This window comes from Anguilla rostrata, chromosome 3, assembly GCF_018555375.3.
Source record: "Anguilla rostrata isolate EN2019 chromosome 3, ASM1855537v3, whole genome shotgun sequence".
Lineage (NCBI taxonomy): Eukaryota > Metazoa > Chordata > Actinopteri > Anguilliformes > Anguillidae > Anguilla > Anguilla rostrata.
Window position 1 is genome coordinate 35,346,042 of NC_057935.1, and position 27,323 is coordinate 35,373,364.

General features: G+C 40.8%; 2 protein-coding genes across 2 annotated transcripts in view; both read left to right on the forward strand.

Moving 5' to 3' along the window:
• The first annotated feature begins 5,878 nt into the window (after positions 1-5,878).
• On the forward strand, positions 5,879-8,944 carry dusp19a (dual specificity phosphatase 19a). Its single transcript, XM_064327318.1, has 4 exons — positions 5,879-6,255; positions 6,588-6,634; positions 6,749-6,901; positions 7,865-8,944. The coding sequence occupies exons 1-4, from the start codon at positions 6,033-6,035 to the stop codon at positions 8,081-8,083; spliced, it is 642 nt and encodes a 213-aa protein (XP_064183388.1). The 5' UTR covers positions 5,879-6,032; the 3' UTR covers positions 8,084-8,944.
• Positions 8,945-12,319: 3,375 nt separating this feature from the next.
• Positions 12,320-27,323, forward strand: part of pde1a (phosphodiesterase 1A, calmodulin-dependent) — a 143,465-nt gene continuing 128,461 nt past the window's right edge. Inside the window, exon 1 of the mRNA XM_064327311.1 lies at positions 12,320-12,685. Within this exon, the coding sequence (XP_064183381.1) occupies positions 12,514-12,685 (172 nt within the window). The 5' untranslated portion in view covers positions 12,320-12,513. The remainder of the gene's footprint in view (positions 12,686-27,323) is intronic.

A 27,323-nucleotide genomic window follows, 5' to 3' on the forward strand; every position in this document is an offset into this window, starting at 1 on the left:
TCACGTCAGCGAATGAGAAGACTATATGCCTCATATGCCAATAGGCGGAAGCCTTGCCAAAACGTGGCAACCTGGACGTTTCTGTAGCTGCCTTGCTTATTGCTGTAGGCGCGTTGAAAGGCGACTGCTGTGCTTTTAGCCCTCTTTTCCGTTCATCGATTCTTTTTGATCTTAATGCGCTGTTGAGTGGATACGAGTCTTTGAATGTAGCATGGGTGGTAGCATGATGATGCTCCAGGTTGCCACGTTTTTTATTTCTTTTTCTTTGGACCCTCAGCCATATCGATGTTGTTATGTTAGTTAAGGTTGGCACCGCTCGCAACTCCTGCTGTACAAACTGTTAGCGTTAACGTTATTACTTCCTCAACTCTCATTACGTGATTTTTTTTTACCCCCACCCACAATTGCACGCAGCCATTCATAGACCTCAGCGTATCAAATAGCCAATTAGAGATTGTAAGATAACATATGACCCATGCGTGATTCAAATCAATGAGCCAAAGCTAGGTCTAAAGAGCTTGTTAAAACAACCAACCAACCAGAGCATGAAAAAACTTTATTTCTTTTTTCTTTTTATAGAAAATGCGAAAATGCTAGGGATCGACAGTGAAGGCTTTGAAGATCGACCAGTCGATTGCGATCAACCCGTTGGTTACCCCTGTTGTACAGGATATGGTCTTCTGAGAAATGCATTTCCTACCATACTTGTCTGTCATGCTTGGAGATGGGAGTTGATGTTCTCAGAAAGCATCAGGGCCCCCCTTCTGTTGGGGTGAAGACCATCTCTCTTTAAAAGAATAGGCCTTGCCAAAAATAGGCTGAAGTTGTTAACATAGGGGACCCTGATGGTAGCACAAATAAATAAATAAATAAATCGATAAATAAGGAATAATATTTAAAAGACTTAAAGGACTAAAAACAACAAACAGAAGAAAACATACATGTCTAAGCAGAAGTTCAAAAGATAATGGTTCTAGGCCATAATGCAGGGTGTCGTGTTTCAGGTATATCCAGCGAAAGTGAATCGAATCAGGTCTCACCAGTAGAGTAGCTCCCTGTTGTAGGTAAATTTTGAGGTCTAGGCCTAGGCCTCACAGGAGATAGGTGATAAGGCTTCTGCTTCTAGACAGAAGTCATGAGTTTCCGCTCTTTGTGGGTTGGTAAACAGAGGCTGGGCTTCTCCAGGATGGATTGAGCTGGATTTCTTCAGCAGTTAGAAAAATGGCCTTGGCCTTCTCCTTACCACACATCCCTGTGGCAATGGAGTGTAAGCCTTACCTCCCAGCCTGCTGCTTTCCTGCTGTGTCTGCCCTGCTGCACCACTGCTGCTGGGAGGAGCTCTCGGCTCTGCTGCTGCACTGCTGGGAGGAACTCTGCAGTGCAGCTACAGGTAAGGATCAACATGCACTAGCATGTTGGGGAAGGTTGAGAGGAAGCTCAGAAGGACGTATAGCTACTAGCTGAGCTGAATGAGCTGAGACATATAGCTGAGTGTTGGGAGAGGAGAGTCGGTGAACAACGCCCATTTGGTTGGACAGTTGATCATAAAGTGGCTGAACATGAAATTGGAGAGATATAGGCAAGGCTTGTAAATGGCTTAGGAAATGTTCCATCATTGTTTTTTCCAAAACTTAGAGATTGATACTAGGAGAGAATGGGCTGAGGGGGAGGATGGAAATATGTGTATAGGGAGGTATATTGAGGGTATCTACCAAGATACCCTCAATATACCTCCCCATACACATATTTTCATCCTCCCCCTCAGCCCATTCTCTCCTGGTATCAATCAAATCTAAATGCACTCTAGGTTTTGGAAAAAACAATGGCAGGGTGGAAGCATGGGTATCTATCTCAGAATTTAATGTCAAACTAGGCTATCAGATCTTGTGTCATTTTATTCAGCTGAGCTGATGGCTATGATTATAGGATTAGGATGGATAGTAGAGGTAAAACCTCTCCGAGTAGTGATATTCTCTGATTCTGCTGCAGTGTTTGTCATGGTTCTGTGTTTTCCTGTCTGTGTTTCCCTTGTTGGGCCGCCAGATGGCGGCACTTCTGTTTTGTGTCCTGCTCCCCCCTGTTAATTGTATTATTGTTTGTCTCGTTATTCTATCATTGTTCCCACCTATGTCTTGTTATCCCCTCCTTTTCTGGGTTGATTGTTTTTTGAGTTCACCTGTGTCTTGTTACCCCCTGTCTATTTAAGTTCTTTGTTCCCTTGACTCGGCTGCTGGTTCCTTGTTTGTTTCCTACGTATGTTTGCTCTGACCATTTTGTACCTGCCTTTGTACTCTGCCTGCCTGTGTTCTGCCCTGCCCGTGTTTTTGAGTTCCTCTTGTTTTCTGTTTTATTAGATAGTTTTTGAGTTTGTGTTTTTGCCCATCGTGGCCTTTTCTGTTCCCTGCTTGTTTGCCTTTTTTGTTAGTAAAGTCTTTTGTTCCCCTCCCATTTTGGAGTTGTGTTTTGTCTCTCTGCTTTTGGGTCCGTACCCCCCACGAGTCCTGACAGTGTTGAATAGCCTGGTAGATTGGATAGGGGGAACTTGCTTGTGGACATAATGGTGAAGTTTATGGGATTGGAGAGGATGGAAGTTAGGGTTTGTTTTGGCTGGGTAAAAGGAGGAATTATTGTAATATACACAAATCAGTTAAGGAAGAGGTGGGGAATTGGAATTGTAGGAGACAGGAAGTTATATGGAGTAGATTGCTGTATGGTTATACAGGGCTAAATGCATCATTGAGACTGACTGGGAGACATGAAAGTTATGTGATGAGTGTTTAGTAGAGGAAACCGTAAAACATGTACTGTTGTTTTGTGAATTGTATAATGTAGACAGGGAGAGGTTTAGGCAAAAGAATTTAATGTAGGTAGACTGTGACCGGCCTCACACTCCAGCATAGTAGGTGCCGGTGTATGCACCTTAAAGTTTGTGCAGTCCGCCAACCAAACCCAAAGAAGAAGATTTGTAGCATGATTTATTTACATGATTTATAACTTTAGCATATGTTACAAGAGTATGCAGAGCGTTCAACATACCTTACCAAAAAATATGTTTAAACTGAAGATGAGCTAAGATGAGGTGGAGATTACCATTCATACTTAATCTGTAAGGGCAGATACCTTTCAGCTGTTAGAGGCACATTATTAGCAGTGTTTGGTCAATATTAGCTGTAGCTAAATTGCATTCTTCGAATCAGACTAGAGTTGACAATATCTCAGAATTGTTTTTATCAATTTGCTATAAAGGTAAATGGTAACTATAGATTCACCGTGTTTACACGTGGTCACGATAATAATGCCATTGTATCGATGTTTAAAACATGCAACCATCAAGGTTGCCATGTTGTAATTTGTTTTAAATCACAAATATGTCATTCTAAGGCTGATTTAACAATCTACTGGAAACTGAAAGCAATGTACTTCTAGGAAACATAGAAATTTGGAAAAAAATCCAAAAAACCTACTCTTGAAAGGGTTAATAGTAGCCAAATTGTGAATTGGTAGGGCTGGATCTACAAAGCAATATGCAACATAAAATTATTGAATTATCCAAAAAACACTGATAGCATTTCATTTCAAATGAGTAATGCTAAAATGCTAAACAGAAATGATGTGGCATCTTGACCAGGGGACCCTCTTTAATAGTAGGCATTAGGCTATTGTAGGTGGTTGGCACAGAGATAGTAACATCAGGAATTTTCAACATTAGGCTGGTGCTTTCAAGGTTAGTTTTCAAAGTGGCACTTGTAAACTTCCTCACTTTATCATTTTTGACCCCCTCATCAATCTACAGGTGGTGAATGACCAGCGAACACAGCAATAACATTTATAGCTGTTATTACCTGCATGATGGTCCATATCATTGTTTTAACCTGTTGTTGTTTTAACCTTTGGCTCTGTACTCCACAATTTTAGATTTGTAATCAAACAATTCACATGTGGATAAAGTGAACATTCTCAGATTTTATTCAAGGGCATTTTTTTGTGGAATATTGGTTTCTCCATGTAAAAATTACAGCACATCATTTTATACATACCCCCCCCCCCCCCCCCCCCCCCCCCCCTATTTCCAGGCATTTCCAGGCTTCACAGGTGTTTCTGATTTGTCTGATAAATCGCTTCCTTAGTGCAGGTATAAGAGAGCTTTCAGCATCTAGTCTTGATTATAGGCCACCTACCACAGTCTACCCACATTAAAAACTGTGAAAAGTGTCACTGTACCTTGTTTCCAGTTCAGTTGAATGTTTTATAAAACCCTTTAAGGACTGACAAAAGTCCCCTGGATGAATGAGGAAACAGTGCATTTTAAAAGAAATTACTGAAGAGTAGAGAGAAAATTGAGAAAGACTAAATAAAATGCTTTTGAACATTAAGACAACTTTGAAAAATACAACCAGGGTATGAAAATTGAATCTGTGTACTTTCAGTTCAGTTCATATCCATTTTGAAATCAAAAATCAGGTCAGAAAATCAGAAAAAATTACGTGTTTGTGTTTACTGATGTATTTCTTTGAAAAGGTATATATTATTTTTTTTTCCTTTTAAAGCACAAATTATGCTCTGAATATGGTGTTTTATAATACTGGCCTTAATATTGATTTTGGGATTTCCATTTTGCTCTTTGCCGTAGCTTCTCTTAACCCGAAAGTTGTACAGGCTAATAGTATGAACCACAGACCCTGCCCCCTACAGTCTATTCAGCTCAATGTTTTTTTGTCTGAGGGCACTGAGATAAAAGTTCATGAATATCAATTTCAAGGACAGTGTATTGTTTGAAGTATATCACAATGTGTCTGTTGTATACTTGTCTGTGGATTTTGAATGAGGTATGTTAGCAAACATTATTCTGTGTTTATTGCATATTTGTCATACTGAATGGTTTCAGATCTTTAGACAAAATGTAATATTAGATAAAGGGAACCCGAGTAAACACAAAACACATTTTTAATTAAATAATAATAATAATAATAATAATTTAAAAATGATCAATCACCCACATCGCCCATGCAATAATAGAGGAAATCAGGTAGGGGCAAATACTTTTTCACCACACTGTAGCCATAGCACCCATGAGATCAAGGACATTGCACTATACACCCTATACATTGTATTGTAAACTTCAACGCAAGCCACATACTGCACAGCAAATTAGGCACTACAAGTTCAAAGCCAGTCACACTAATCATCTAATCACACTTAAGGGAGAAGGAGAAACCATGGTCAAGTGGACAGTATTACAGGGCACGATGCATAACCCTCCAAAATAACATGCCCTCCCCTCCCCTAGCTCCAATCACTATTCCAAACACTAAACACAAAAAACGGTAGGACAAAAATGTGAGGAGAATAACCATACAGCTAACACCAAATAGTTGAAAACGAATACTTAGACTCCCCCCGGAGTAAGAGTTTTGGCGCCGTCCCACTCCCCCGGGAATTACGGCTGTCCGAACGGAGCAAGCGCACGTTTTTTTGGAGTTAAATTAAGTGTGTTTACTTGCATTAAAACCCAAACTCGCGAATGGCATATATCTGCCATTGTGAAGCAGACAGGTGGTCAGAAAGTTATATAAACATCTAAAATATGTTCATCCTGCGCAAAAGACCCATGGAAAATATACAATAAACATGAAATAATTTGACATATATCCGGTCGTCTTCATTTTTACATATCGTACTACCTTAATTATTTCACAATTTTTGGACCATATAACATGCGTTTATTTCTCTTTCAAAAGCGACACATGTTCTCAAACGATCCCAATACCTTACTACGGGGCTCACGAAGCCCTTGTGACAGATCTTGCATTCCAAGCCTGTAGATGGCAGTGTCACGCAGCCCGTTCAGAGGTAGATCATAGTTCTCCATTTTCACTGCAAGTTAACATTACTGCCTATCTTTGATAAATGCTGGTTGCACACTGGTGAAGGTGGTTTCGAAGTAGCAGCATCTGTCAACTGCGGAGGGAAGCTTCACCACGGGTATCTTACAGTACTTTCCTGCTTTGAACTGTTACTTATAGACACATGTAATGCATTCGCTTGCGCAGGAAATTAAATCATTTTCCAAGACTAACTTGAGGAAGCAATGCACCCGAGTGACAACATTAAGTGGGAGGAGGATCATAGAGACATGGAAAGGTTCCACCGTACATGTCGTTGAAGATGCCGTGACGCCCGGGACTGCCTGTGGATATGTACAAGACAACAGCTGGGATCTCCAAGTTGGCGTTATTAAGCCTTATCTTCTGCTGGGTGAGGCTGAGTGGTTTAAATGTCTATTTGCACTGTCTTGCACAGTGTACGCCCATACACTGCGCGCTACATCACGTAATATGTAGGTTTTCATAGCTTCCTTGTTAGTTATCATTTGCATGAGACATAACGTAGAGTGTAGAAGTGAGGACGCAGATAATCGCATCACAGCATGCATCTCAATAGATTACATTTTTTCATAATTAGCTGGATGGAACTACTGTTATAATTTCTGTGGTTAAACATACAAGCTATACTATTCCATTTAACATTTACATCGATGTTTCCATGCCACATCACGTCGAAGAAGTAGCCTATGTTTCTTGTTTTAGCCTCGCAAGACGCTGCCCAAGACTTTGGCACATTGAGGAAATTTAAGGTAATTAAGTTAAGTAACTAATTTAAATAGTGTTTTTGAGGTCTAGTTGCCATTAACGCGTTTGCATGCGGATATCTTTTTGTATTTCATACTAAGCTTTTATTTCCTTTTCAGGTTTCACATATATTGAACGTTGCATATGGTGTCGAAAACGCCTTTACAGACCTATTTATTTATAAAACGTTAAGTATACTGGATCTTCCGGACACTGTCATCACTTCATACTTCGACGAGTGCTTCCAGTTCATAAACCAAGCCGAATCAGAGGTAAAGTGTGCGTTTGTGACCCAACATTTCTGCATCGTGCCCCAGGCGGGCACAGAGGTGCCCATACAATTTGACCTAATGGAACGCTATCTGCGCTAATTAGAGCTCACATATTTTCATTTTTTATAAGCGTTTATTATTTTCTCTTGATCGTTGTAATATATCAAGTTGTTACTATATAACATCCATCCACTTTCTGGCTGGTTTAGGACAAAGCTGCCTTCGTCTTTGTGTTAAAGAACCAAACTTTTTGAGTCTTGTCAAAGTAATATCCTGAGTGTTCTGTTTTAGTACCTTGCTTATCTGATACGCAGTCAACTGATGCACAACATCCCTTATTCTAGGTATCGGCATAGCGTAGTAAATAATGAATGCTTAGTTTTCGTGGTGCATTATTTAGCGCGTTGTAGAAAGATAATATCACTACTGGCCATTGTTTGTCATACAGCCTCTTTACCAAACCGTCGAGCTAGCCACTTACAACCTGACACTGTCTCATGATGTAAATTCACAGGGGTTCATAGTTACAATACCTATTTGAAATAAGTTTCCACTCTGTTGTAAAATGAGTATGGGCAGCCTCTCACTGTTTTATTTCCCAAGTAACCTGTGATACACGTAACAGAGACCGAGCCTGAATTAATTAACCCACGATGACTGGCAAAGTCATTTCTTCACCTTCACCCTCAAGCCATCCCTTCACCTTTTGGCTTCCAAGTGGCTTTGCAATTGCATTTAATGACCTTTCAGTATCACTTATTATTATTCAGTTAGAGCACTTCGTAACTGCTATTGCCACAGGCAGGTAAATTTGTCACAATTGATTCCTTAGAATAAAAACTCATGTTGCAGAGTTTTTTTTCTGCATTTGGTTAATATATATACATTTTGATTCTTGGATGCTTGGCTTTGAATTCCATACATACTTGAAGTAACCTTTAGTTTGTCTATTCTGCCCTTCAGAAAGGAGTAGTGCTGGTCCACTGTAATGCTGGAGTCTCTCGCTCTGCTGCGGTAGTCATCGGATACCTGATGTCAAAGGAGGGGCTGGCTTTTGATGACGCATTTGCAGCTGTGAAAGTGGCAAGGCCAGCAATTTGTCCAAATCCTGGTTTTCTTGAACAGTTGAAAAAATACAGGCCACAGGGGGAACTGCAAATCAACGGTGTCGGCCACACTTGAACAGCATTGCAATGTATGGAAATATTTGGCAGTCAGTATATATATATATATATATATACACACACACTGTTTCAAATTTGGAGGGCTCACGTGTGGTATGTGGAGTTACCCTGTAGCTGAGAATTGTTTTGCCCTGTTGAAATGGAAAAAAAATATATGAGTGAGAGGTAGTCTGCTCAGAAGTGACATAATTTGATTTTTTTTTAACTTTTTCAATTGTACGATTAGGACACTTGAGTCACAATACCCTGCAAATACCAAGAGAGTGTTGTATTAATTTCATTTTCATTTAATTGCACACACACAAGCAAAGAATACTAAAAAGGTTGAAGATATTTTTTTGCAGATGTCCTGACTTTGTTTTGGATTGTCACTTATTAAAAAATTATTACACACAAATGTCTTATATTTTGTACTTTGAGATTAAATTTTAAGCTTATTTGTAACCTTAAAAAGAAATTATATTATTTCTTATAACGTACAGTCTGAGAGAACATTACAGTATATACTAAATAAGGATTTCCACTTTGAATACAGTCTCAGTACCATAGCATTTAAACAAATTTTATCTTGGTTAGTTGTGGTAAGGTATTTGTTTTTAAAATGTAAACATTTGTTGTTCTTTACTTTTTAGTGGTTATTTCTTTCATACTGTTCTGAATGAGTGTAACTTGTTGAAATATGTTATTTATTTTCAGAATCTTTTTATTGTTATGTACATGTATTCTGCTGAGAGTCAGCTTTTGTCCAAGAATTACAGTTTCTGGTTTTTGATTCATCCACACTGTCCTGGAGAGGAGGTGTTCTTCTAAAGTTTGGTTGCTTCCTGAATTTGTCTGAATAAAATATTAATGAAAGTTATGTCTTGTGGGAACATATCAGTAAATTGAATGTCACATTCAAATTAGGAAATGACATGATGAAAAAAGTGGTTTTATGAAAATTATTGTTTATTATTATGGGGGCAAGCACCAACAGTGCATTGGAACCCAATTGATTTTTCAATATTTATTCTTATTTTTCTTCTGCCTCTTGCTACATTTTCACCCCTTTCCCATGCTCAGAAACTCACAAAATTTGTCAGGCAAGTTCAGTGTAGCTGCCAGTTTATTTATTTATTATGCATGACATGCGACTAGCACCACCTGCAAAATTGAAACATTGAAATATTATGGCCATCCTGTTTGATGTAAATGCACCAGATTATTTCCACATGTCTACATGTCTACCTCCTAATTCTGAACAAATAATATCACAGAACTGATAGTGGCTGCCATATAAAATTTTCTTCATTTGTTTTCTTTAATTAAAAAAAAAAAAAGGTATGTATTTCTAGAATGTTTGCCGAATTCTCTCAAAATTTGTGCTGTAGATCACACGTCACTGTTAAATTGTGAAGAAACGTTTAATATGTCAAAATATGGCCACGGGACAATTTGGACAAAAATGGTTGGCATATGCGTATGGCCACAAATGTATGCAAATTGTAATGCTAATTCAGTGGATAATAGACAACCATATTGTAAATGAGCAGGAACATGCATGCATCAATATCGTGTGATATGGCCTGTAGGGGGAACTTTTTGCAAAATACTAATTTCAATTGGCTAAATGCGGCCAAATGGTATGAAATGTGACAGGAATCCCCAAAAAGCTTCCCTCCAAGAGTCCCGAGAAGCTTGCCCCCTCTGTCCAAGATTATTTAAGAGCATTACATATCAATATGCAAATGTTGTTGAAAAGATATTTGACCACGCCTCTTTTAAATCCCGCCTCTATTCAAAATTGGGAAATAAACAAATTGAAAAGGGATCCATGTAGATCATATGCATCACGTTTCCTGCCACTACCACCGAAGGTGACACTATAGCACCATTTCAAAATTGCAATGTTAAAATAATAATTGCAGATGTACCCAAGCATCAAATACACACCAAAGTTGGTATGGATGATATTTGGATAAGGTTTGCTGTCCATGACAATGTACAAGTTGCTACAATAAATTCTGACTGAACAACAATCACTTTTCTGATAGAACTCGATTCGAATAGACAGACCAACAAAATGTTTCATTTTAAATTTATTTATTGAATAATAATTAGATCAAAAGAACAATATGGACATGTCTACATTCATTCGGTCATAAGTTCATTAAACTCTCACATGTAGAGGATCACATTATAAAAATCCATTAAACGATGATTAAACTGTACAGGTTACTGCAAAAACAGTAAGATGATTTGCTTTCACTTTCTATCCAATCAATGTTTGTACACATGAAGAGATATACCATCCTTAATGGCTATATGATAAAACATTTACCCAGAGAATATATCAGTTATAATACATACTGTATATTTTTAATTTAGGAGTAGCATGCTTTTCTTGCATTTCACATTACATTAGTACTTGTGGACGAGAACAGGACGGGCAGAAAGGAAATGATGGGCAGCAACGGGCAGTGGGATAAAAAATCAGCAACTCGAAGGGGAAAATTTGCTACAGAGGGGCAAATGGGTTGGTGCAAATTGCAGTAAGTGCTCTGTGGTTCACCCTTATCCCCTGATATCACTGTTTGCAGCTATATTTATTTATGTATAATAATAATAATAATAATATTGTTATTATTATTATTGTTGTTGTTATTTTGTTGTTAGCATTAGCTGCAACAAACATGTAATTTTCCCTAATAAGGTTCAACTCAGGTTTTGCACAGAATGTAATGTAGGTTATAAGCAAAAAACAAATTTCCACATTTTTTTTTCTTGAAAGTTTCTTGAATGGACAGAATTGCCAATTTGGACAAAAAAAACAAGACGTACCGTATTATACAGTTCCATGTTATATTTTTATGTTTTAGGCCAGGAAAAAGCTAAAACTAACCATAACCTTAACTACAATTAATATCAATTAAATAAATTAAAGGGGGCGATATAGCTCAGGAGGTAAAAGCAGTTGTCTGGCAGTCGGGGGGTTGCCGGTTCGATCCCCCACCCTGGGCGTGTCAAAGTGTCCCTGAGCAAGACACTTAACCCCTAATTGCTCCCAACAAGCTGATTGGCACCTTCCATGGCAGCCTTTCGCTGTTGGTATGTCTGTGTGTGAGAATGGGTGAATGAGAGGCATCAATTGTAAAGTGCTTTGGATATATAAATGTATAGATAAAAGCGCTATAAAAATGCAGTCCATTTACCATACCATTTACTGTATGTGTTTAATGATTTACTGCTAATTGCAACAAGTCATAGATTCTGCCTGTGACATTTATTAAATAATGCCCAAACAAAACAACAGATAGATAACAGATTATCGTTAACCCATTGTTTCCCAGTGGTAGATTTATAAGCATTGCTAGTTCCTCTTAGCACTGTAAATATACATGCCAAAGTATCATTTTCCCTCAAATTTAAATGGATTATGGCATGAAGAAAAATGTATATAATTCTTATGGCCTACTATATGACTTGCTGTATTGAATTGGATTAAACAGTACATGGAATTGCACTCAATTTAAAGAATAAAAGTTGCATTTTGAAATGGAATTGTGATCTAAGTGAATGGAATTGATTCTGGGAGGAACCAATACAACTGGAAATTAAGACGCGGCATTCGTTAATATAATCTGGGATGACTGAGGTTGAGCATTACTAAAGTTTCTGAAGCTTGAAAAGACCAAAGCATCCAGGGAACTGGAAAGAGACATCTGCTTCACAGTCTTCATTGGGTCACTTTCAATATCCAAACCAGACAAACCGGTTTCTACAAAACCAGCCAAATGCTGTTAAACTTGGTCTGATTCATGGACTTTTATTATCACAATTTTACACTGTTTATTGCGACGTACTGTACTCAGAAGATCATTATGATGACTGACTGCCATCATCATCACCATTGTAAAAATGATGAATATGCAATCCATTTATTAATCTCTTGTATCTAAAATAGTTTCGTTCTGATCAAATAAAACAGATGATGTACGATTTTGCAATGTCGTGTAGCCCAGGTGAGAACGCGAAACGTTGTGATAAAGTAGACTATAGTCTATTTTTCTTTTACTGGATTACCAAAAACGTCGCAAAAATATAAAATTCTATAGCAATAAACGAAATGTTTATTACGTCAGTACATTTCACACAAGAGCAAGGCAGAAAATTAGGGTGCCACCCATCCAAGATTCAGCCACTTTGAAGACAAATTATTGGTCGACCGGGTAACGTGTTGATCACGGACTGAAAATGCGCGCTGCCGGTCACGCAACGTGAGAAATGCTCTCTATACTTCGAGTATTGAAATGATTTACACCAAGTGCTACAGGTAAACAGAATTTTCATCACATACGAAAATGCTGAGCGGTTTATTGTTTTGTTTAGTGTAACAGTGAGATCTGCGCTTCTCATGTTATTTACAAGTTTCCAGAGTCCGTTTTCCACATGGGCACCGTCTCATCCACGCTCGCTAGAAGGAAAAAAACGACAGTTTCGGTTAAAATGCCTCCCAACAGACTATGTCAGGCTGTGGACGTCAGCCAGAAAGCAGTTATTAAAAATGCCGTTCAAGAGGGCAGCCGAGAAGTTCAAAAGGTGTCCATCGTCACCAATGAAGGCAAGTGTTGAGAGCACGGTTGCACTCTATGAGCGCTACATTGTTGCAAAGAAACGTATTCATTTTGAATCATACCTCCTAAATTTGTGCTGAAATATTTATGTATGTATGTAAAGCGTTTCTGTATTTTAAATTAAAATGGCTCATTTACTGTTCGTCGTTGAATTGCATATAAGAAAAATTCGCATCGAGAGTTAAGGTCAGCTTAAAACTTAAAAAGACATTGTTTAAACGTTACAGACTAGTTTGCCCGAAACAATTTGGAATTGTAATTGGTTATATAGGCTACTGTTGCCTGCAGGGAAATAACTACCGGTTTTCGTATTGGGCTGAGATAGATTAATCTTTTTTTAACAGAAATCACGTACATCCATTGGCTATGATTCAACACCACAATGACATTTCTGGGGCACATCTTTCACAGGCAATCTCACCGAAATTTGGGGTAAAAACTAACGCGGCGAGAGGAACACTTAACAGTCAATAGCATTGCAAGTTAACACAAAGTAAGGTATTCAGCACATTTCCACGTTAAACTGTCTTTCATCTATTTTTTTGATTACATAAAACGTTTTTCATGGCCTACCTGTAAAGGTGAAAATCTATCACAAGACTGTAGCCTACTCTTTTCGATCCAAACAGCTGTGTCAGTCGATGTCATATGTCACCTGGACGTAGCCTAAAGTTAAAGTTGAGTTAAATATATTTACAAAGATCATATCTGAGTTGAACTAATCCAACCAATTGGTTAATCAATAATCTACTTACTGCAGGCTGTTAATTATAATTTCTTTATTTCCAACATATCAAAAACCTCCATGGGGACCTCTGTCAGTGGGTCTCTTTTTTTCAAAATTTCTTCATACGAATGCAGATGACTGCTGATTGCCAGATCTACATGTTTGTATATCTTGTTTCTATATTTTGTCATTGGAGACTGTTTTGTGCTTTGTATTGTATGATTGTATGTAGATGCTATCGAATGTTATGATGGAGTCTTTTAAAAACAGAAAACATCTTAGGCCTACTGCCTTCTGTTATTGGTAGCATACAAGTAGGGGAGACCGGGGTTGTTCGCACACTTCACTCTTTGCCATATTTTTCCGGCAGAATTTGTTAGAATATTCTAACTAGTAACAAATGAAAAGTTAAGATCTTAGCGATAAATAAATATATTATAATTTCCCCAAATATTTTCTAAAATTAGGTCACCAATGATTAAAGTCAGCCAGCTTCAACACAGAGTTGATTGGCACACATTATGGGGTTGGTTGGCACTATGTTAAAATGCTATAGCTACAAGGAATGAAGCAACCAATTGAAACCATTTTTACCATTTAATTCAAATAAGAATCAGTAAATATGAATATTCAATGGAATAAATATAAATATAATAAATATATACAATATAAAATGAAATATAGTTGAAACCAGGGTTGGTTGGCACAATTATTTTGGGGTTGTGCAAACCATAAGGATGCAGTTAATAATGTGGTAACATATGCATTACACATATGTGTACAATGCATGTTATCACATTAACTACACGCCTATACCAAGGTTGGTTGGCATAACCTCAAAATCAGTGTGCCAAAAAAGCCCGCTCACATTGGGACCCACACCTTTGTGATAATATGATAATATTACCCAGCTAACATCACACTTTTAAATCTTACATCAAAATGTAGCTGATTGCCATCTCTACTAACCAGAAGTAACATATTTTCAATATTTCTATCTAACACGGTTTTATGATAAGTTAAGTGTGAATAACCTTTTTTTTTACTTTAGATATTACAAAACTGAAATTCCTAAAATGCCTCAAACAGTGAGTAATTTTTATACATGACTGCAGTTGAAAAAAACAAATATTTTGATATTACGTTTTTGTGTCTATGACTTTCAAAGGACCAGAAAATGGCTGTGTGCCAACCAACCCCTGTACCAACCAGCCCCAGTGTCCCCTAGTTGCATACTCCTAGTACTTTCGGTCAGTTGCAGCATAAATGAAACACCTTGCTAGATTTAACTCTGCAGGGGGAGCATTTTGCCTGGTTAGCAATCCCAGCAAGCTAGCACGCTATATGAAAATTGTGCGATCTGTTTGTCACTAAAATACTGTTCACAATTACATACATTTGGATTCCTTGACATCCATACATGATACAGTAGCCAAAAAACACTTCCTGTAAAAAATATTCACTAGCATATAGCCATAGCAGACTTTTGGCAGTATCTCCTTTAAATATTTATTGAAATCTCCCACCGTTCGTTGGAGACAAAGAGAGAGTAATTCTGCATGTTTAACCTGAAATACTTTGTAAATGGTAAATGGACTTTGCTCAAGCTCGATGCACCTAAAAGTTTGTTACATTTTACCAGGTGTTACATTAGGTACTGCTGTCCCTCATTAGCAAAATTACTTGTTATCTTCCCAGGAGATACACAACTTGAATATCATCATATTTTCAGTTCCATTTTCATGGTGCTTGTTCAGCATTCCTTCTCAATGGGTTAAGTGAGGAACACTAAAATAGTTACAACATGGAATCTTCCTGTTTTACGTTATATATTGGCTTGGCTGAATACTCGATTCTGATTGGTCAATACAGACTCCAAGGGTGTGCATTAAATAAGGGATAATCCATGATGAGTGTGTGTCCCAATACTCAAATCACACCCAGAAAAACTTCTGAAAACATAATGCTGCAGCCTTTTTCTCAAGATCTTGGTACATCGGCTGTTGCCGATTTTGCCCTGTACTGCTGTCTTGCCTTAATTGAAAACAATAACATCCGGTTTTGTCCTACCATCTATCGTCTGCTCTGTGGATGGTGCATTAAAGTGACAATGGTCAAATTGACCGCTGTGGCACTTCTTTCTGCAGCGTGATATGAAAAGAGTCCTAAGTTATAGCGGTCCGTTACCCATAGATGTGGTCATTATGCAGAAATATTTGACCAAACATTCAACAAAGCCATGTTTTCATCAGGCAATTAGCCATGTAATGAGGGGGATAATCTACGACGAGGCAACCATTCTTTGTATCAGGGGTTATTCGCCGCCGTGCTGGTCATTATTTCTCGATTCCTCATTATTGGTTATCCGTGACATAACAGGATACCTCTGCCTTTTTACAGTACTAAAATCAATATGCTACAAAATCCAACGTTCTAAAGCAGTTAAACAGCAACATCAATTTTGAATTAACGTTCCATATATTACATTGCTCGCTAAAAATATTTGATGGCTCACTAATATTGATTTATCAAAAAATATTGTTCAACCTTTTTGGCGAATATGTCGATTTTTACGCCTGGTGTGATGATGAATTTAATAATAATTTCACTAAACACCTTTAATTGTCGAATATTAATGTGGGCTAACCGCCATTGTAGGAATAGCTCTGTTATGATTCATGTGGTCATTTGTACCTAACCTCTCCGTGATGGAGAATGAAGATAAAGTATTCCATTTTTACTCGTGAACTGTTTCAAGCACACATTGTACGAGTTTTTGTGGTAAAACACATATTTTAAGTTCTTCCTGTGTGACAGAGTTGAATATTGTGTCATTTGCTGTGTGGAATTCACTATGTCCAGGGTGGCTTCAGGTTGAGTGGGACATCAGGTGGAATGGGGCACTTAAGCTGTTTGTCTGTCTATGTTCATGCAGAGACAGACATGATGTGGGCCCAGACAACTGTGTCAGTATTAGGGATGAAGCTGAATACAAATACCATATTCCGCAATAACCCGAATAATGCATTCTCTCTGAATGTTTTCTCTTCCCAAATTTGGCCAATATTATTTGGATACCGATCTTGTCTTTCCACCTCTTTGATGTGATTCACTCAGGAGTCAGCACCAAGTTTCTCAATTACACACACACCTGCAGAAAGACAACGAGCAACAGTTTTCCTTAACACTAGATAGGCCAGAGCGACATCATCAGGCTTTTGAGACTTAAAAATTACTCCAACACTGTAAATGCTATATCCTCCTCCTTCCACGACTTTCCTAAATATTTTGGCTTAAAATAGCAGCATTAAAAAAAGAGACTCAGTGAAGAAATACAAGCAGTTTGTGTCATTTTCTTTACAAAACCCCCACCAGACAATAGACAAGTGCTTTTAGGCTTTGAGATCGTGGAGATAACGCCACCGACATATTTTCAGGTTTTCATTGAAACCGAGACTTTGAACAAACTAAATAGAATAGCTACATGACAACTGCATGAAATATATAACCGACTTGTGTGCGTGCAGTCCCAGAAAACCACCAAAACTGAGCATTCTCTGTGCAATTGTTCAGAGGAGACCAACGGTGCATAGGCTATGTAAAAGTGCACTCCATGGACATAGGAGGGAGAAATGTGCTGAATGACCGAATAAATTACTTAAAAAAATATATTTGTATTTCTTTAATCGCTTCTCCATTTTCAGTTTTGTCATGCTCATATTAGCACTCTCAGTGTTCCCATAATAGCCTGTCTCGATACACTTTTCCTTAGTCTATATAACAAAACCGCTGTAATTTAAAAATACAAACATTGAAATCGATTCAGTTGCAGTAATGCTGGATACGTCTGATGCTGCTGGCCATCAGCATAGTGGTAGTACCTATTTTTATACAGTCTATGGGTAGTACATAGTAAAAAAAAAACATGGCCTTTCTAGCATTAAAACTTTACAGACACAGGTTGTCAGCTAATGACACACCTAGCACTGGCTCAGGTGGCTGTAAAATATTTCACCTGCCCCCAGTCTAGCAAAGGATGTTGTGCCTCCCTATCACTCCAGACTGCTCCCAGCTCATGTACAGGAGCTTGTTTCTACAAAATACAACTTGGGGAAGTTCGAGTAAAAGCATAATAGCTCAATGTATGTATTCCACCCAGGGAAGCTTTTCAGAGTTTCCTTTAATTTACCCAAGCTCATGCAAACATACAGGTAATGTGGTGCTTCAACAAAGAAGTATTAACAAACAAAATCAAGAAAACATTTTAGCCTTACATTCTGTTGTTCTTTTTATTTCATTAGGGGTTCATTGTAAACGGTAGTGCATAATGAAGATGAACTTTTTTTTTTTTTTTTTTTTAAATATAAAAGCATTTTTCCTGTTTATAATTGACTGCAGTGTCCCTCAGGTAGGGGTGGTGGGGTTCATGCAGTTTGTACTATGCAGTTCAGTGTAAGGATAAGTAACTATGTTTTGATTTATAAAAACATTTTGCCTGTCTTCGAAACTGTTACGGCGAGCAGTACAGGTGGATCCAAACGCAAGACGCAGACACAGATAATGCAGGGAGAAACCAGACGTGATTTTTCTAGGTGCAGGAAACCAGGCTGGGAACCAGGGGGACAGGGCAGGTGTGGTTTGAATGATGGACGGAAGCTGGCACAGGCTGGACAGCGACAGGGAGCAGGCACAGGGCTGGGCAGGACTGGACTGGACAGGAAGGCCGGCGGAAGGTGAGCTGGAACCAGAAAACTGCAAACAGGAAAACAAGACCGGATGAAAGACAAGACAGAACGACCACGGAGACTGACACACTGGACCGACAAGACAGATACAATTAACAAGGTATTGAACAAACACAGGGTCGGGGAAGCAGGTAGGCGAACCGAACGAGAGAAGAAAAAACACGAACAGAAAAGTAGTTTTAAATAATCACTAGGACTGGAGCCGACGTAACACATCAGATGAACTGAAAAAAGATCAGATGCTGGAAAACCGAGAATATATGCTGCGATCAGTCAGCGAATGCTCTGGCAAAGGCATGCGGAATGCAGAGAGCAGGTGAGGGAAATCAGCTGCTAATGGGGTGGTGGAGCTGACAGCGAGAACCCGCCTACACTGCAGGGAGAGAACAGAGAACAAAGATCGTACAAACAAAGACAAGATACGAGGCTAACAGAAAACATGAGAAACAAGAGGGCTATGACAGTACCCCCCCTCAACGGGAGCCTCCTGGCGACCCACCAGGCTTCTCAGGGTGGGCCCGATGGAAATCCTGGATGAGGGAGGGATCTAGGATGAGCCGGGGGGAAATCCAGCTCCGCTCTTCCGGACCGTAACCTTCCCAGTCCACCAGATATTGGAGCCCTCTGCCTCGGTGGCCTGGAACAGTGGGGGTTGGTAGCCTAGAGAGACAGACCGGTGGCGGCACAGGTAAGGGAATTGTGGGCATACTCAACCCAGGCGAGGAGTCTACTCCAGGAGGAGGGATTACGAGCGGACATGCATCGCAGCGCCGCTCCCAGGTCCTGGTTGGCTCTCTCCGTTTGCCCGTTCATCTGGCGGTGGTAGCCAGAGGAAAGGCTCACGGTAGTCCCCAGAGCCTGACAATGTCCTCCAAACCTGTGAGATGAACTGCGGTCCCCAGTCCGAGAACCTCAGTGGGAATGCCATGGAGATGGACCACGTGATGCACGAGGAGGTCTGCGATCTCCGCTGCAGTGGGGAGGGGCACGAAATGTACCGCCTTGGAAAATCGGTCAACGATGGTTAGAATGACCATGTTACCTTCGGATGGTGGCAATCCAGTAACGAAATCAACCCCGATGTGGCTCCAAGGTCGGCCCGGGATGGGTAGAGGGTGGAGGAGACCGGCAGGAGGCTGGTGCGAGGTCTTGCTGCACGCACACACCGTACAAGCGAGGACGAAGGACCGGGCATCCGCCCCCATGGATTCCCACCAGAAATTACGTCTCAGAAGGGACAGGGTGCGGTTGATCCCCGGGTGACAGGTGAGCTGGGAGGAGTGGACCCACTGCAGGACCTGGGAACGAACAGAATCTGGCACAAACAGCGGTCAAGTCTGGTTCGGGGGTCGGGTTGGCCCTGCTGGGCTTTCTTAATCACCGACTCGATCTCCCAGGTGACAGCTGCCACTATACATGATGGGGGAAGGATGGTGTCTGGTTCGGCGGGGCTGCTGTCGGAGGTGAACAGACGAGACAGCGTGTCGGGTTAACATTCCGAGCCGGGACGGTAAGTAAGTGTGAATTTAAAACGCCTAAAGAACACCCAGCGAGCCTGGCGGGAGTTTAACCTCTTCGCCGTCTGAATGTACGCCAGATTCTTATGGTCGGTCCAGACGACAAAGGGTTGTTCAGCTCCCTCCAGCCAGTGCCTCCATTCCTCCAGGGCCAGTTTGACAGAGTAGCTCCCGATTCCTGACGTCATAGTTGCGTTCGGCTGGAGATAACCTGCGAGAGAAGGCACAGGGGTGTAATTTTTGATCCTTTACCGACCTCTGGGACAGCACAGCTCCAACTCCGGTTTCTGAGGCGTCCACTTCAACCACGAACTGGTGGGGAGAGTCAGGGTGGACCAGGACTGGTGCTGAGGTGAATCGCCTCTTGAGATCCCCAAAAGTGGTGTCGGCTTCCGGGGTCCAAGCGAAGGGGATGGTGGATGAAGTAAGGTGGGTAAGGGGCGCTGCCACCCGGCTGTAGTCTTGGATGAACCGCCGGTAAAAGTTTGCGAACCCCAGGAATCGTTGGAGCTGCTTCTGGGAGGAGGGTTTGGGCCATTTGGCTACGGCACGAATCTTCTCCGGGTCCGTCCGGACCTGTCCACTCTCGATGACGTACCCCAGGAAGCTCACAGAAGCTATGTGAAATTCATACTTTTCCGCCTTCACGAACAATTTGTTTTCGAGCAGGCATTGGAGTACTTACCTCACGTGCTGAATGTGTTCGTCCAGGTTGCAGGAGAATGAGGATGTCATCGAGGTAGACGAAAATAGACCGGATGGAGATCTCAGAGCACATTGTTGACCAGAGCCTGGAATACAGCAGGTGCGTTGGTTAACCCGAACGGCATTACCAGATACTCGTAATGGCCCAGGGGAGTGGTGAACGCGGTCTTCCACTCATCGCCCTCTTATGCGTGCCAAAGGGTATGCACTGCGGAGATCCAGTTTAGAAAAAATGGCACCTTCCTGGAGGGGTTCAAAAACAGAATTCATTAACAGCAGAGAATATTTGTTTTTTACTGTAATGTTGTGGAGCTCTCGGTAATCGATGCAGGGGCGCAGGGATTGGTCCTTCTTATTGATGAAAAAAAACCCTGCACCAACTGGGGAAGATGATGGTCTTATAATCCCTGCAGCGAGGGAGTCGTGAATATAAGTCTCCATCGCCTTCCTCTCAGATCGGGACAGGTTGAACAGGCGACGGGAAGGTATAGGGGCTCCAGGAAGCAGGTCGATTCCGCAATCATAAGGGCGATGAGGGGGCAGTGAGAGTGCGCGCTGTTTACTGAATGCTTCTCCCAGGTCGTGGTACATTGGAGGAACGGTGGCAAGGTTAGGAGGTTCGGCGACCGCTGAGGGGATGGCGACCTCTGCAGGCGCAGGAGCAGATTTCAGGCAAGCGGAATGGCAGTGTGAACTCCAGCTCAGCACTCTCCCTGTGGCCCAATCGATGTGGGGGTTGTGGACATGGAACCAGGGCTGACCTAATACAATGGGAGAATTAGGTGAGGGAATGACGTGGAATTGAATGGTTTCACGGTGGTTACCCGAAGCCAAGAGTTGTAGGGGTTCGGTGATGTGTGTTACTTGGCTGAGGGCTCTTCCATCCAGTGCATGGGTGGTCATGGGTACCTCTAAGGGCTGGGTCGCAATGCCGGTTCGTGTGATGAAGGTGGCGTCCAGGAAATTAGCATCTGTGCCTGAATCCACGAGTGCAAGCAGGGAGAGTGACATCGGGCCCCTTTCCAGCTTGACTTCCAGTCGGGGACCGGAAGGAGTGACTTGAGGGGAAGTGGTATGGCTCACCAGTGTCTCCACTCTCACTGGCGAGCCCTCTCTTTTGGCCGAACTGGATAGGAGTAACGGAAATGGCCGGGCTGACCACAATAGAGGCAAAGCCCCGAACTTTGCCTACGGAGGCGTTCCTCCGGCGAGATGTGGGCCCTTCCAATCTCCATCGGCTCGTCGGTGGTGGGAGGACTGGGAGGAGCATGGGGTCTAAGGAAGGAACCAGGGCTGGGTCGAGTGGTCAGCGGAGCAGGTGCAGGGCGTCAAGCCTTCTCCCGGCGGTGCTCCCGGAGGCGGTTATCCAGTCTGATAGCGAGAGAGATCAGGGAATCAAGGTTGTTAATCTCATCCCACACCGCTAGTTCGTCCTTCACTTGCTCACACAGGCCGGAATGGAACATCAGCCTGAGCGCGGCGTCATTGCACTGAGATTCAGCAACCAGGGTTCGAAACTCCACAGAATACTCTGTGACGCTGCGGGGCCCCTGCTGCACAGAAAGGCGCCGTTCCACCTCCCTGCCGCACACCGGGTGGTCGAACACCTTCCTCGTCTCCTGAACAAAACTGGGGTAAGAATGGTTAGCAGAGTGTAGTTGACCCCGCACAGCCATCGCCCAAGCCAGAGCTGAATCCTTGAAGTCCCCGAATAAACGATATTTTCACCCGGTCTTCTCTGTAGGTTACCGGTTGCTCAGAAAATACCTGATCGCACTGCATCAAGAAGGATTTGCATCTTCCCCGGTCTCCGGCATAACGCTCAGGGGCAGGAATGTGGGGCTCTCTGGACATCACGACCAATGGGGATGGCTGCAGACGGTTCAGGTGCTGGGGGGGCTGGAACAGAGGGACCGGCCGTGAGTTGGGTTACCTGGTTAGCGATCTAACGCTGTCAGTCAGGGATTCCGGTTGTTCCACGAGGTCTTGAGCAACTGCTCGTGCTGCCCCACGAGGGCATACGCATCGGGTCTGCGTCTGCTGGATCCATCTCTGGCCAGATCGTTCAGTTATGGCGAGCAGTACAGGTGGACCCAAACGCAAGACGCAGACACAGATAATGCAGGGAGAAACCAGACGTGATTTATTTTTCTAGGTACAGGAAACCAGGCTGGGAACCAGGGGAACAAGGCAGGTGTGGTTTGAATGATGAAGGGAAGCTGGCACAGGCTGGACAGTGACAGGGAGCAGGCACAGGGCTGGGCAGGACTGGACTGGACTGGAAGGCCGGCGGAAGGTGAGCTGGAACCGGCAAACTGCAAACAGGAAAACAAGACCGGATGAAAGACAAGACAGAATGACCACGGAGACTGACACACTGGGCCGACAAAACAGATACAATTAACAAGGTATTGAACAAACACGGGATCGGGGAAGCAGGTAGACGAACCGAACGAGAGAAGAAAAAACACGAACAGAAAAAAGTAGTTTTAACTAATCACTAGGACTGGAGCCGACGTAACGCATCAGATGAACTGAAAAAAGATCTGGTAAGGAGTTGCTGGAAAACCGAGAATATATGCTGCGATCAATCAGCGAATGCTCTGGCAAAGGCGTGCGGAATGCAGAGAGCAGGTGAGGGAAATCAGCTGCTAACGGGGTGGTGGAATTGACGGGGAGGACCCGTCTACACTGCAGGGAGAGAACAGAGGACAAAGATCGTTCGAACAAAGACAAGATACACAAGGCTAACAGAAAACACGAGAAACAAGAGGGCTATGACAGAAACTTGATTTGACAGTTTGTTTACCTCAGTGTTATAAAATCCTGTTATGGCTATATAGCATATAGGTCATTGTTTTTTTAAATACAGCTTTAAAAAGCAATGAAAAACCTGTTGTTAAACTGGATTATTATTATTTTATGTCATTGTAAAACCATGACTTTAATGCTTTGATATCTCAACAATAGCAGTGCCAATGATAATAATGGTAAAAATCTGTGATTTTTGGCATTTTATGCATCTTCTGTGTTAAACTCCACCCACTTCTGGTTTACACCATGCCCACTTTTGGTATTTATGGAAATAAAAAAACAAATACTTTTGTTGATTGAACAAATACAGATACAAATGCAAATAGTTGCATCTCCCTCAACCTCTAGCCTGTATGCGTGTGTGTGTGTGTGTGCATCTGTGCATGTGTGTGAGCACATTGTACATTGAAGTAATCCAAAATGTAATCATGTCATCTTTAGAAAAGTAGCTGTAATCAGATTATGCTTATTATAAATGTTACCTGGCCTGATTAGTTACTTAATTTTATTTTACTATGTAATCCAGATTACATGTTATCCATTACCACCCAACACTGGCGAAGATATAGTTGGTTTTTGATTTGAAGAGGATGTTTGAATCCTCAGCAGCCTGTCCCGTGGTCAGGGTATCAGAAAATTGTGTTGCAAGCTGTGTGAATGCAAAGGTCAAGATAATGGCCACCATTATCTCACACTAAAAAAAGTTTTTGGGTTGAATCTGCAAATGCTTCCTGTGCATAGAGACAACTTCACAGTTACAAACAGCAAAGTTGATCACAGTGTTCTTGCTTTCTCTGCGTATATAGTCGTGTATATTTCAATTATGTGTAGATTTACGCTTTGGGCTTTTGATTGAAGGGTATTGCAGCTCACTTGAAGAACAATGAATATTTTTTGGATGTGTGTGTGTGTGTGTGTAATATATTGTTTATAAAATAGGCATAAGTACCATCAAGTGTCATATGGATGAATGCTGTATGTGAAAGCATTGTGGTCAGTGTGCTTTTCACGTCTCTTTGTCATGGCAACGCTGTGTCGTTGTACTAGAATCTTATTATCATGGAGCAATAAGTACGCTTTTTGGAGAGTACATGTTAATGATGAAGTCTTGTTTTATTTCAAGCATCCTGAGCACACTGGGATGAGTAGGCAGAACAAAAACCATGGAATTTATTATGCGTCCTTTCTCTGGCTGGAGTACAACACACTGTAGCTTCATTTGCTCTGTTTGTTTTCTCTTGCCCACACTGTTATTGGAAGGCTGCAAGGAAAGCAATTAAAGATTTGTCTTATAGCCAAATGAACCATAATTAAGAATAATTGATTCAGCCTTTTTATTTCACAATCACAGTGAAGAGCTGTTGGACATTAAATTACCAGAAGTGCTGCAGGGTCAATTTGTACAATATTTTTCCCCAAGGGTTACCCTTCAAAGGAGAAACTGTAGCAGCTGATTTGGTCATTCAGATGGTTGATGGTTATTATGGCTTTAGGATTTTGTTTAAAAAGTGCACCAGTCACACCATTGCATGCCCATTGAGAATCAGAAATAATATTGCCCTTTTTAAGCAGTTCTCTTTTCAAGCACCTTTTTCTCGCTGTGATTAAATAAGTACTAGTTATAGTGACAAAATGATAAAATAATAATGAACAATGCAGCTATGTAGCCTCATTGCATAAGATTTTACACTGCACTGTGTGAAATGACATTGTTTAGACTTGGAATTTACTAAGTAAATTCATTAAGGTATGTTGCAATGTATATTTTAAAGGCTGTCATTAAGTTCTTAATGTCCTGCGGTAATGAGTTGTTCTAACTATGTAATGACTTCCACTCTCAGCATTGACCTGCTATATAGAATTCCCTCATACTGTATCATGTCTATTTGAAACTGTGTCCCAGTGAAGTGATATCCACTTTGAATTTAATTAACAAAATCATACCACACTATGCGGGACCAGCAATGCAAATAACCAACATGACATTTAGAATTTAAAAAAAGAGCTGTGATATCCTGCAAAGATTAAATCACTGAGTGAAAGAACATTTTCTCATGGTTGGTGTCACAATCACTGTATATAAGTATGTACAAATGGAGTGTAAGACATGCTAGGAGATCGTATTAAAAGGCTGTCTGCCTCAGGGCTCTCACTGCATAAATGTAAATGGATACCACTTAACGAAACCTCATTAAAAAGAGCAATTGAAATAAGAATAAACTAAGAATGAGATCATCCCCTGTGATAAGAAGTGACTGCTCAGAGAGTAGATGGGATAATTGAGTTTGAAAGGTTATGTTACATCTTCTACAGTAGCACATGTAGGGACTGCATGTATGGGACTCTACCAAGTGGAGTTTGTGTGTTCTGGTTTTATACAGTTTTTATCTTTTTTTAATCCTAAAAACTAATTATTTTGATTGTTAACTGTGTACTGCATAGATTAAATAAATTATTGTAAACAGTAAAACATGTAAATATGCTATTTTAAGTGTTTCAGTATAATTGATTTTTTATGCTTTTAGCGACTATACAAAAAATACTGTACAACAGAACCACTAACTCTTTAGACCATAGACTAATCGAAACATTGCATCACTAGGGAGTTGCAGCAGGTAATCTAAATTCAGTTGTGGCTTTGTGGCTTTTATGTTACATAAGCCTGCAACAGGCCTACCTTGGCTCATACTCTTTGAAAAGGATTCAGGTGCAAGTATTCAGAAAGTATATATACCCGTAGAAGTTGGGTAGACAGAATACTGAAAACATTTTTAGATTCAATTATTGGGATAAACCTCCTAGGTGATGAAAAAAAATCTTTGATCTGTTTGTAAAAAAAGTACAGACATATGCAACTGCGGTCGCCTGTGTACAGAAGATAAAGGTTGATCCTTCTGGGCTTCTAAACTCATTTGCAGTCACATCACTGTTGGCTGTGTGCTTCGCTTTCTCCTAATGTAATAATAAAATAATCTCTCTCATTCTCTCTCTCTCTCTCTATACATATATATATATATATATGTGTTATTATTATTATTATTATTATTAATAAATTAAAAAATGTTTTTAATGAATTTATAATTGAGTGGAACTAAAACAGTTGTGGAAGCATCACAGTTACACAGAAGATGCCATTTTATGAGAAAGAGTTACAGCAGTGAAACAACACTTTTTGTTACTTCACAGGAGTTCTAATCCTAGCATGGCCACTAGTGGGCTCCCTTGGACCATATAGTGCTCATCATTTGGTGACGATGTGGAAGATTTTCATTGCCAGACTGTGGTTCACATTTAACAAGTGTCACCAGAGCTAAAGCATTATTCCATTTGTTGTATTAATTATTGTATACCTACATATTTTAAGCCATTGTCAACATGGTTAACACAACATTCAAAATAGGTCCTCTTTATAGGAGCTACTTTTACAGGGGAATTCCACATTTAAAATTTGTTGAATCATTTGGACTAAAGGAAAAAATTTGATGAAATGAAAAATGCTATGATGTATGTGATTATTAGCAAGTTACATCAAGAAACATTACAGATTTCTGCCATAGTATAGTCCATAACTACTGTGATGTAATGTTTGTTGTTTTGGCTTTGTACTCCAGCACATTGGATTTGAAATGAAACAGCTTTAATTTGAGGGTATTTATATCCACATCTGGTGAACCACATAGGAATTACAGCCCTTTTTATGCATAATACTTAATATATATATAAGTATGGGATAACCGGGGATAAGGGATGACAGAGGTGGCGGTGAAGAACCCCCCCGACAGAGCGGAGGCAGAGCTAATTGATATGGTATAAAAACGAGAAAAGTTTTTTTCCTGATAGAATCATTTTTTCATAGAATCACAGAATTGATGATGAGAGATTTACACCTCTTGAAGATGGCGACACTTTTACACCGAATTTTATTTTCTATAAACATGAAATGCCCTGTCTTATTCACTGGCGTGTTTCACCACTGCAGAATCGTTCATAGAGGCTGCAGACTTGCCTGCACAATGTGTGTGCTTTCACTCCACACTTGTGGAACAGAGGAGTTGTTCATGCACGATGAGAGGACATACCATTTGACTGAAACCCTTCCTCTCTGGGTGACGCTCTG